This window comes from Plasmodium gonderi (genome assembly GCF_002157705.1).
Source record: "Plasmodium gonderi DNA, contig: Chr05, whole genome shotgun sequence".
NCBI classification, from domain to species: Eukaryota; Apicomplexa; class Aconoidasida; order Haemosporida; family Plasmodiidae; genus Plasmodium; species Plasmodium gonderi.
In genome coordinates, this window is record NW_021628930.1 from 1,118,151 (window position 1) to 1,130,543 (window position 12,393).

Below are 12,393 nucleotides of genomic sequence, written 5' to 3' on the forward strand. Positions count from 1 at the left end.
ATGTGGTTCAACGGAATACATAATTGTTGTCAAGGCGTAATTATGCTCGTTCTCTGTGTGTATATATGTACGTACACACACAGATACATGTACATATGTATATATGCATGTAGGTAGGAATATATGCATGTACGTATGTATGTACCCATGTATATCTTGCGCCGAGCGTTTTCTGCTATAATTTAGTTCCACAGCCGTTTGCTATACACTAGTAGGGTAGGGAAAACATCTCGTGTAACAGAAAAAAAAGTTAAGAGAAAAATCTTTCAGCAGGAAATTATTTAAGGGGAATGTGTTTGGAGTGCATTTTTCTGCTGTTGTGTTTTATTATTATTTTATTTTTTATTATTTTGCTTTCTTCCCCTAAGTTGCATGTGATGAACGGTTTAATCAATTGGGGCGTTCAAATTGGGGCGTTCAAATTGGGGTTTTTCAAATTTGGTTCTTTAAACATACAACTTTTAATATGCGGCTCTTAGCATGTGGACTTTTAAATTTTGCTACTTTTAAAATTGGTAACTTTTAAATTTTGCGAGATTTAAAATTTGTCGTTTAAAATCTATTGACTTTTCAGAGTTTGCTTTTTCTTCCAGTGGGTGAAATACCCAAGTTGCGTTGTCGAGTTTACTCCTGTTGCAATAGGTGACTTGCTCGTTTGGAGATTAAATCATTCGTAATATATATATGTATGTATCTCACACTCTCAGTTATAGTTAAATATTTTTTTCTTTTCTCTCTCATTCTTTCTCTTTACTTTTTTCCCTCCTTCATATTCTCTCGTCCTCCACGTTCACTTTAAAGTATCTCCTCCTGCACTTCCTGTATCTGCACTACACTATATATTATGGCTATGCTGTACTATTCTGCAATATATTTGTACCTCACCGTGATATATTTATACTCTCCTTTTATGATCCTGATTTTATCTTAGTTGTGCATGTTTTATTTTTTGAAATGTTAATTTTTGCGCCAATATTTTTTTATGAAAAAAAAAAAAAAAAAAAAAAAAAGCCTTTTCGTGTGATGATTTTATATTCGCACTTTTCATAATTTTTATACTTTTGTCAAAAAATTCACATGGAGAAATGTCGTAACAAATAAGGATTATATTAATAGGAATACGGTTGGATATATAAGGGGAATAAAAGTTTCGTAGATCATGGGAATGAGGATACACGTCGATTATAGTTCTGCATGAACGCATGGACATGTGAATCCTATGAACTTGTAAACGTGGGTAGAAGCGAACAAGTTAATTTCCTTATAACACATAAAAATGAATAGTAAGCATATGAGTAACTCCACATTCTAGGAATAATTAACATGTGCACGTGGTGTTTGGTATCAGCTGTAATGCAAAAGAGCGGAATCTATATCCACCACTTGGCATATGCGTAAATAAATGTATGAGATATATGGATTACCTCTATAGAATTAGGAATGGGGATATTCCAACGGATGCACATTGCCTATGTATATACTAGTATAAATTCCCTTGGTGTATGTGTTAATAAATCAGCGCAGTTGTGTATGAGTAAAAAAAAAAAAAAAAAAAAAAAAAAAAAAAAAAAAAAGGGGTATGTATAGAATCGGTCATTCTTTCTTTAAAACATTATTTGCAATGTGATCTACCAAAAAGGATAAATTTCCATCGCCGTAAGATTTTTTTTTGTTTTTTCAGTTTTGTCTTCTTTCTTTGTTTTCGTTGTTATCAGTTTTTTTTTTTTACAATTTCAGGTGGTGCAGTGTTATATATATAGTCAACATTAAGAGTAAGTTAATAATAGGTAGGAAGCCAATAAAATAATTGCTATTGGGGAAGGGGCGTCAAGGGGAAAACGAATGATTATTTTTTTAGTTTTATTTTATTTTTTTTTTTTTTTTTTTTTTTTTGCCCCTCTTTGATTCATAAGAAAAAAAGAAAAGTAACTTCCTATACGTTTTTATAACTAAAAAGTCCAGTCTAAAATATGGGTTATATATATATATATATATATATATATATATATATATATGCATACACAAATTTGAATTGCTCTTATGATTTCCCTTCAATGCAATACGACATTATACCTAACCTTCCCTAGATTGGTGAATTAGCTAAAGGAAAAGGAACAAAAAAAAAAAAAAAAAAAAAAAAAAAAAAAGAAAAAAAAAAAAAAAAAAAAAAAAAAAAAAAAGTGTGTGTGTGTTCCTACACAGTACAACACGCTTTATGTGCATATGAACATATGTGTGTTACACATTTATGTATCAAAATAAGAGTACTAAAAAGAAAAAAAAAAAATGGATACTGGTGGTTTACACATTTAAGAGCAAAAAAAATTAGTGCTTACTCGCGTATTAAAAAAAAAGAGTGAAAAAAAGAGTGAAAAAAAGAGTGAAAAAAAAAAAAATAATGATCGTGCAAAGCTAAGAACCAACATAAGCACCACTACAGCCTCTTTAAAAAATAAAAAAAACAATACCTCCCAATAAGGCTCTCCATATGTGACCATTCTTATAGGAATAAAATACTTGCTTAAATAAAGAATAAAAAAAGGAAAAAAAAAAAAGATTACTAGTAAGTACATGTGCCATAAAAGGGGTTAGAAATGGATATAAAATGTGTAAATTAAAGACTACCTATGTACAATATATTCGTTCACACAGAATGTGCAAGATAAATATTGGGGAGGGGGTAGCTTATTTACAATTTTGTAATAATATCACTTGACTACCTATCCAATGTTTATCTCATATTAAAAAATAAAAGGATACGTACACACAACATAGACGTGTACGAGGGTCTCAGGGAAGATTCTTCTCCTTCTCATCAAACTTTATTTGCAAATGTTCGGCTATTTTAACTCCACAATATTTTCTAAAAGGAGGGAGGATGGTACAACGAGGAAGTAATTCTAAAACATAAAAAGAGGAATATATGCATATATACATATGTATGTATATATATATACACAAGTATTTGATAGAAGTAGCGTGCTAGACAAAACAAAGTAGCATAAAATTAACACAAGGTAAGTGAAGGGAAGGTTGCATAAAAGAAAAAGAATGCTTTTCTTTTGATGTGATGCGAAGGATGGTTCAGCAAGTGTACCGTAAAAAAATTGTAAACCTCCGAATCTGCAGTTTGAAAACAAATCTCTTATTTTACACACACACATAAAAAAAAAAAAAAAAAGGGGGAGAAGGATAAAACAAGGTCCTCTTTTTTTTTTTTTTTTTTTTTTTTTTTTTTTTGCACACGTGACTTGTGTCTAAGCAGAAATATTTTCAACCTTTATGAACAACTCTATATTTGACAACTTCCCCGAATATCCTGACCGTCCTATATTATTTATAGTAAAAATAATTCATGAAGGGAGAATAATGTGATATAAAAGTGTGATAATATGAAAATTAACATGGATCATTTTATTTTTTTAAAGGAAATGTTTCATTTTAGCTAGTTTTAATGGAAAGGCTATTTCTTGATTAATTTTTTTCATAAGCTCTATTTATCAGACAAGAATTGTAAACTACTTCAGTCGTTTGACCTTTAAAACATTGTGTGTGTGTGTGTTTTTATTTTTTTTTTTTTTTTTTTTCCCTTTATTTTTACCTTGAAAGAAAAGACAAATTTTGAGAGCTACCTGAATGTTCATAAAAGTGCATACCCTTTTTTGTGTTATCAAGAACATAGACAAATGAAGCATAATTAATGAGACTATGGATAAATAAATGATGGAGAGTATGTCCATTTAAAAAAGATGGATATAAAAAAAATAATTTCGGAACGAGCTTTTTTACTAATAATTGGGGCCTTTTTTATTCTAACAATTCTCTTTTCTATGAGTGTTTGCAGATTGTTTCCGTATTTGTGCTGACTGTTCAGAATAAAAAAAAAAAAAAAAAAAAAAAAAAAAAACACATTTCGCTCAAGGGAAATTTGGGATTCCGCTGTAGTTTGCTTCACACGAATGAGTTAAACATCCAGGTGGAGCAGAGAGGCGGCGAAGGCAGGGAAAATGGATCAAAAAATGGGTCAAAAAATGAAAAGGACAAGAAAAGGGAGACAAACGAAATACATAGAAAGATACACGAGGATACGTTCTTTCCCTCATTTAATTTTTTCTTTCTTTCTTTATTTTTTTATTTGTCTGTCTGTTTGTTTTTATAAATATTGGACATATCAAGCATGCATGGTGAGAATGGATACAATTTAAATTACTACCCCGTTTTTAGGAAAATTTTGATCCATTTCTAACGAAACATCAACAAGTCATTTAGACAATTTGGCTAAAAATTTGCATGTCCCAAAAAAGATACACATGGAGAGTATAAAAAGGGAAAAAAGAAATGCCACTTATTTTGCTTATCATATGGAACAGTTTATTATCACTTTGATGTTAAAATATTCCGTTCGTTTTCTATACTCCTTATTTGGGTCCTTTCTAAGTATGAACATAGTAGTGTTTTTTTTTTTTTTTTTTTTTTTTTTTTTTGTTCTTTACATTTTAGAAATTTAATCGCATGACCGATTCACTCATTTCGCTAGTAACTTTTCAAAAGAGGAAAAGCCCACACAGCCAGGATTCCTAGTCAACTTTCTTTTTGACAGAAATTCACAATTTCACAATGTGTTTCTCCTGAATGTAGGTGCATAACATTTTTATTGAATCTTCGAAGGAAGAGTTATTTTGCCCCTTTCACACACACACACATACACTTGTCTATCCAGTACACAGAATGTCATTATATCTATGCTTACACCCCTCCCATACACACGCATGTACTTAAAGGTGCATAATAATATGAGATGATGTAAACGGACATGTAAAAAGAAGAATCATTTTCTCAAATTACAATGTATGCATCTTGGCCATGAGGTAGTGACATGTACATGAGGAATCTTGCTCATTTAGAGACATTAACATTTGTATAAACGTGTACATATATATATATACATATATATATATATATATACATATATATATATATATATATACATATAAGTAGATAACCCATGATACAGCGCGACGTGAAGGCTATGGTTTGCATTTCTGAGTTTTGTAAAAGATTCCATCTTAATAAAAATAGCCACGTGAGAAATGAAAAAATTTGTAAAGTTTTTATGCATATGTGGGCTTGTGGGGTATTGTGTGGAGGGGTCCTTCCTCATGCTTATGCCCACTTTTGATTAAAATAAATTTATAGGGCGAAAAAAAAATAAAAAAAATATAATAAAATAGTAATAAAATGGCTATTAAATAGTAATAAAATAGGTACGGAATGATTATTAAATAATAACAAAATGATGATTAAGCAAAATATTACAAATAAACACATATAGAATGATGTCCCCTTATAATGAACAAACATTTGACTGTTTATACAAGTGAATAATTTCCCTTTATTATATTTCAGAAAAAAAAAAAAAAAAAATAATAAAATTGTAAAATTTTCATTACACGTTTTATTATTTGTTTTCCCTTTTTTCTTTAGAAGTATTTTACATCTCCGCTTAAACTACAGCATTGAACATATTTCGACTCACGTATGAATGGTTTTGGAACCTTTTTTTTCGCCCCTCCCTCCTTTCTTCTCATCAATTTCTGTATATCATTGTATCTTAAAAAACATATAAAGTAATTCACTTTCAAATATAACTAAAGAAAAAAGGAAAAACATAGAAAGGAAATAATACCCCCTAAACCAGGGTACACACACACACACACACACACAAAAGAAAAATAATAAATAAGTAAAATAAGATAAAATAAGAAAAAAATATAAAATAAGTCTCTTTTTCTACACTTAGAATAAAATTGTCTTTATGCATGTAATGCTAAAGCGTGTAAAAAAAAAAAAAAAAAAAAAAAAAAAAAGGTTTTTTTATATATTTCTTTTTTTTTTTGGAATTCACATCTGACTCTATATACTTTTGTCTCTAAGGAATTCAGGCAAGAAAAAAAGTTAGCGAGATGGCATAAAAAAAAAAAAAAAAAAGAAAAAAAGAGCGAATTATAGATGCAAGAATGAATGTTTTTTCTCTCCATTGAGTTAGTAATCTAGTTTCATGTGCTTTTGAATTTTACGCCTTTTTTTTTTTTTTTTTTTTTTTTTTTTTTTTTTCTTCGTCATTTCACATTTGGCTAATTGGTCAACTCGTATTTCGACATAGGTGTTTACATATGTGTGTGTTTTACACATACATGTTTATATGTAGATATTTATGTGTACATATTTACATGTAGATATTTATGTGTACATATTTACATGTAGATATTTATGTGTAAATATTTATATGTAGATATTTATGTGCACCTACTTATGCGTACATATTTAAAAGTTTTTATATGTAGCTTTTGCTCATGTATCAGCGCACTTAATATAGGAAAAAAAATTTAAGGTTACCTTTGGAGCTACGTGCAAAAATGCACATCTGTCTTTGTTTAATTTTGATAGCGATACGTAGCTATGATACTTTCATTTTATATGAACACAAATGTGCTAATAACATTTTTACTCTTGATATCTTTTTCATGTGTAATTTTTTTTTTTTTTTTTTTTTTTATAAAATACAGCTATATGGATATATTATATGCATGTATAAACATGTGTACATTTTTTTTTTTATTTATATATTTTTTTTTTCTCTTAAGTAATTTTTTTTTTTTTTTTTTCTCTCTGTGGTATTAATAAAATTTGTTATTAGGTGTGTTATTTAAATTATTCATATTACATAAAGAAGAAAGAAAAAGAAAAGAAAAAAAAAAAAGGTAACAAAGCAAATTACTTGCATGCAGTTATATAGAAAATTCCATTTGATAAATAAAACTTCACCACAAAGGGTTCAAAGAATTTTTTATTATTCTTTGCATTTATATTTCACTTTGAATTGCGCTTTGAATTCGACCTTGAGTTCCACTTTGAATTTCACTGTTTATAAAAAGGTATAAAAGAGTATGATTGGGGGGAAGGAACTTGTCGTTTCCTTCGGGGATTACCTGTCAAGTGTGCGTTTGTGTTTATGTGATTCCGTTTTTGTGCATGCAGTTTTTTTTGTGAACCCGTTTTTGTGCATGCTATTTTGATCCATGTACATCTGTACATAGGACCGCTTTTTGCTTGCGTGTTCTAAGGTCCATTTGTGGTGATACATCTATATGTATATATGTACACAGACAAAGAAAGAAGCGAACAAGCGCTTGTTCAGAGGCAGACTTAAAGGAAGCAGTTTATTCACTGATTCCGTACGAATTACACAACTGACACTTGTGTACATCCCCAAGGATAACTTCTTTGTGTTCCACTTTTTCATTCCCTTTTTATATATTTTTTCTTTTTTTTTTTTTTTTTATTTTTTCTTATACCACGGTTTTACCTTTCCTCTAATGCAGTTAATAGATTCTAAAAATGAGAGAAGTAATTAGCATTCACGTGGGTCAAGCTGGTATTCAAATTGGAAACGCATGCTGGTAATTAGGAAGAAGAGGGCGAGCAAAAAGAGACATGTGCATACATATGTACATACATATACATATATAGTAATATTCTAGCAGATATTACACAAGTGGGACGTAAAAATGGAATAATCTACATGGTTGTAATTTTCTACTTGTTAAGTATTTGCATACGGTGGGGTACAATGTGTGTGTTTTATAATCTATCGTGTGTTGCATTCCTCAGATTTTAGACGTTCGTAACGCGAGCGCACATCTGCTTAGTTGAACCCGTCAAGGCTGTTCAAAATCGTGGGTTCTCCTTCATGAGGAAATATTCATGGTTTAGACTTCCCATATAGCGGGAAAGCTGTATAAGCCTATGTATGCATGCTTACGTGTCTACACATGTAGATGTACACGTGTAGATGAGCATTTGCAGATGCACGCATGTAGATGAGCATTTGCAGATGCACGCATGTAGATGCGCACTTGAAGATGCACATTTTATTTGCACACGCTGTTTTGCACTTCCTAGGGAACTGTTTTGCTTAGAACATGGAATTCAACCAGATGGACAGATGCCAAGTGATCAAGTGGTGGCCGGTGGAGATGATGCATTCAACACCTTCTTTTCAGAGACTGGAGCTGGGAAGCATGTAACTTATGGATAGATATATGATGATTTTCCACTTTTTTAAAAAAATTCCATTTTTTCGCCCTCAAGGATTAGTGGGTGTCAAAAGGTTTTGTCAGAACCAATCGATGTTGTGTGCTAATCGGTATTTTATTTTTCCTCCTTTTTTTAGGTGCCTCGATGTGTATTTGTTGACTTAGAACCCACAGTGGTAGATGAAGTACGAACGGGAACATATCGTCAGCTGTTTCACCCTGAACAGTTAATTTCTGGAAAAGAAGATGCAGCTAATAATTTTGCAAGAGGACATTATACAATCGGGAAGGAGATAGTAGATATTTGTTTAGATCGAGTACGTAAATTAGCAGATAACTGTACAGGATTACAAGGATTTTTAATGTTCAATGCTGTAGGTGGTGGTACAGGTAGTGGTCTTGGATGTTTGTTGTTGGAAAGGCTAGCCATTGATTATGGAAAAAAATCTAAATTGAATTTTTGTTCTTGGCCATCTCCTCAAGTATCAACAGCTGTTGTAGAACCTTATAACTCAGTTTTGTCAACCCATTCGTTATTAGAACATACAGATGTAGCTATTATGTTAGACAATGAAGCTATATATGATATATGTAAAAAGAATTTGGATATTGAAAGACCAACATATACAAATTTAAATAGATTAATAGCACAGGTGATTTCTTCTTTAACAGCATCTCTACGATTTGATGGTGCATTAAATGTGGACGTAACAGAATTTCAAACAAATTTAGTTCCATATCCACGTATTCATTTTATGTTATCTTCTTATGCACCTATTATTAGTGCAGAGAAGGCATATCATGAACAATTATCAGTTTCAGAAATTACCAACTCTGCCTTTGAACCTGCATCTATGATGGCAAAGTGTGATCCACGCCATGGAAAATATATGGCTTGTTGCTTAATGTATAGAGGAGATGTAGTACCTAAGGATGTGAACGCAGCTGTTGCCACTATTAAAACGAAAAGATCCATTCAATTTGTTGATTGGTGTCCAACAGGATTCAAATGTGGAATTAATTATCAACCACCTACTGTTGTTCCCGGGGGAGATTTGGCAAAGGTTATGAGAGCCGTCTGTATGATAAGTAACTCCACTGCAATTGCTGAAGTGTTTTCAAGAATGGATCAGAAATTTGATTTAATGTATGCAAAGAGGGCTTTTGTTCATTGGTATGTAGGAGAAGGCATGGAAGAGGGTGAATTTAGTGAGGCCAGAGAAGACTTGGCTGCTTTGGAGAAAGACTATGAGGAAGTTGGCATTGAATCTAATGAGGGAGAAGGAGAAGACGAGGGATATGAATGAGCTCTGCACGTGGCATGTGTGGCAAAAATAGGGAAAAAAGGTAGAAAAGGGAAAGAAGGTATAAAAAGGGAAAAATGAAGAAAAAAGAAGAAAAAAAAAGGAGAAAAAAAAAAGAGAAAAAAAAAGGAGAAGAAAAAGGGAGAAGAAAAAAGGAGAAAAAAAAAAGGAGAAAAAAAAAGGAGAAAAAAAAAGTAGAAAAAAAAAGTAGAAAAAAAAAGTAGAAAAAAAAAGTAGAAAAAAAAAGTAGAAAAAAAAAAGTGCACAAAGTAGATTACCTACGTACATTGCGCGAACCCAATAGATTGTCTACGTGCATTCCGCCTTACCTGTTTTTCCAAAAGGGAGAGCGAACTTCTCGGGAACACTCCTCGTGTGAATATGCTTAAATGTGCATATTCATATGTACACATATGTATATATATATATATATATATATATGTACTTTTTTTTTTTTTTTTTTTTTTTTTAACCCATCCCTATGTACACATAAATGTAAATATATAAGTGGGTGAACACGTAAATTCGTACACTTATACACATGCACATACTGACGTAGAGGCATAGATGCATAGAGGCATATAGACGTATGTGTTAGCTTTTTTGAGTCTATCCCCATGCCCGCGTGAAGCAACATGGACAGCAGCTGTTCCACACATACACACCTGAGGCAACATGTAGAAATATGAAAACCTTGCACAATCCTTAACTCCTTAAAAGGTGGCGAAAAATGCATAAACATGTACATAAAATAGGATGCAACAAAACACAATGGTGCAAATGAGCATACACATTTATATTACTACAAAACATTTGCCACTTGACAAATTCAGCTGCACACGTATATTTAATTTTATATATATGTTCATATAGTAAAAAGCGGTAGTGGGGAACTCGAATACTTATTTTATTCCTTTGCTTTGATTTTTTTTTTTTTTTAAATAAAAAGGCGCTTTGAACGGTAACGCAATATTTTTACTTTCATCTTTGTCATCTTTATTTTATTCATATGCATATATATATATATATGTATGCACAAGGGTCTGGAACGGTTGGGAAAACGGTAGGATTCGAAATTTTCAAGGAAATTTGAGAGAGAAAAAGGCTTTTGTGTTTGTGCGTGGTGGGAGGCGAGGTTAATACACTTTTGTACAAACGTCTGTGTGATTTAAATTATTTTTTGTTTTTTTCCCTCTTCTGGTGAAAATTGTTCTTAAACAAGAGCGAGGGTGTACACTTTTAAGATGGTTAATTGATTTGATGGGGATGTAGACAAGCACAATCCGACAATGCTAACTGTTTTCTCCTTTTTTTTTCTTTAATTTTTCGTTCTGCCTTTTTTTAACCTTTTTTTCACATGTTGTTTGTAAGAAAAGAACGGATCAACGAACATTTGTCGTCCCCTCACACTCCAGGAATGCAATTTTTTGGGAACATCTATTTTTTATTTCGCATCTCTAAAATGGTAAAATTTTGTTAACGCTAACACAAATAGTATACTTACAATGTTGGGCATATTTCCTTCCATTTTTCTCTCACTTTTCTTGTTGCAATTTCGTTAAGGCGTACACAAGTGCATGACCCATAAGACATTAGCATAATACAAACCCCTTGTGTGTAGAATGCCAAATATGCGAATAAAATATCAAGCCTTTGAACTCTGCTTGGATCTCCTTTTTAAAAAAATAAAATAAAACGCAAAAAGGGTGTAGTAAAACAAAAAGGGTGTAGTAAAACAAAAAGGGTGCAGTAAAACAAAAAGGGTGCAGTAAAACACAAAAAAATATACACGTGTGGTGCCTCTTATTTTGTCAGCACAAACTGGGTAAGCCACCTTATTTTTAAGATTGTCTATTTATAAATTTCCCTGAATATTTTTCATAATAAAACTGTTATAAAAAACTGGCAAAAAATTCAAACATGGATCAAATCTCAACCCCCTTTTTTTTTTTTTTTTTTGTTTCAAAATATAACTGCAATGTACTTTTTGTTGTGCTAAAAAAAAAAAAAAAAAAAAAAAAAGGAAAAATAGGGGTTAATAAATATGTCCCAATAAGTGACGCGAAAACATTGAGGGAAAAAAAAAAAAAAATTGCCCATTTCTGGGGAAGTAAAAAATGATTTATTTGTTTTTGCATTCTCCTCTTACAACAAAATGTACTAGTGTTGCAATCCACACAATAATGAAAAAGGAAAAGGAGAAAAAAAAAAAAAAAAAAAGTTGATGCCCGTGGGGAACTGCATTGCATGGGGTTTATCTCAAGATGGTGTACTTAATAGATTTATATTATTACAAGATAATGTGTTAAAAATGAAAGCATTTATATGTACACTTATATGGGTTATTTTTTTTTTTTTTCCCTTCTTTTATTCTGGTAATACTTGGGTTATATAATCGGTACAGAGCTGTATAGTAGCGCCATCACAAAAATGTAATACATCAATTGTGAGAAAAAAAAAAAAAAAATTGTGGCACGGGCGACCCTTGAATTATGTAAAACGTGGCATGAACTTACGTGGCATACAAAAAAAAAAAAAAAAAAAAAAAAAAAAAAACATATCAAGCGAAGGATATATAAATACATATATATTTCATTTATGCATATTATTGAATTATATTATCACTTTTCGCTACTGACACGTTCTATGTGGTATATTACATATATGCTTGAACACTTAAATGGATCATCCCTTTTCCCCTCCCCCGTGTTACCAAAACTTGCTGTTCTACTTAAAAAAAAAATAAAAAAAAAAAACTAGTATCATGGCACAATAACATAACATAATAATGTAAAAATAATGACATTTGCACTTAAATAATACTTCTTTTTTCTTACTAAAAATATGCATAAGAGGGATCTATAAAAAATATAGTGTGAATATATATATGAATTATAAATATTACATTTTTGTGAGAACAAAAAAAAAAAAAAAAATAAAATAAAATAAATAAAATAAAATCAGTTAATTTTATTGCTCTTTCTCGCAAAACA

At 30.9% G+C, this 12,393-nt stretch overlaps 1 protein-coding gene across 1 annotated transcript; it reads left to right on the forward strand.

Moving 5' to 3' along the window:
- Positions 1–7,398: 7,398 nt before the first annotated feature.
- PGO_052480 (tubulin alpha chain) lies at positions 7,399–9,403 on the forward strand (the record flags this gene model as incomplete). Its single annotated transcript, XM_028686626.1, has 3 exons — positions 7,399–7,460; positions 7,963–8,083; positions 8,234–9,403. The coding sequence occupies 3 exons, from the start codon at positions 7,399–7,401 to the stop codon at positions 9,401–9,403; spliced, it is 1,353 nt and encodes a 450-aa protein (XP_028542427.1).
- Between the last annotated feature and the right edge of the window lie 2,990 nt (positions 9,404–12,393).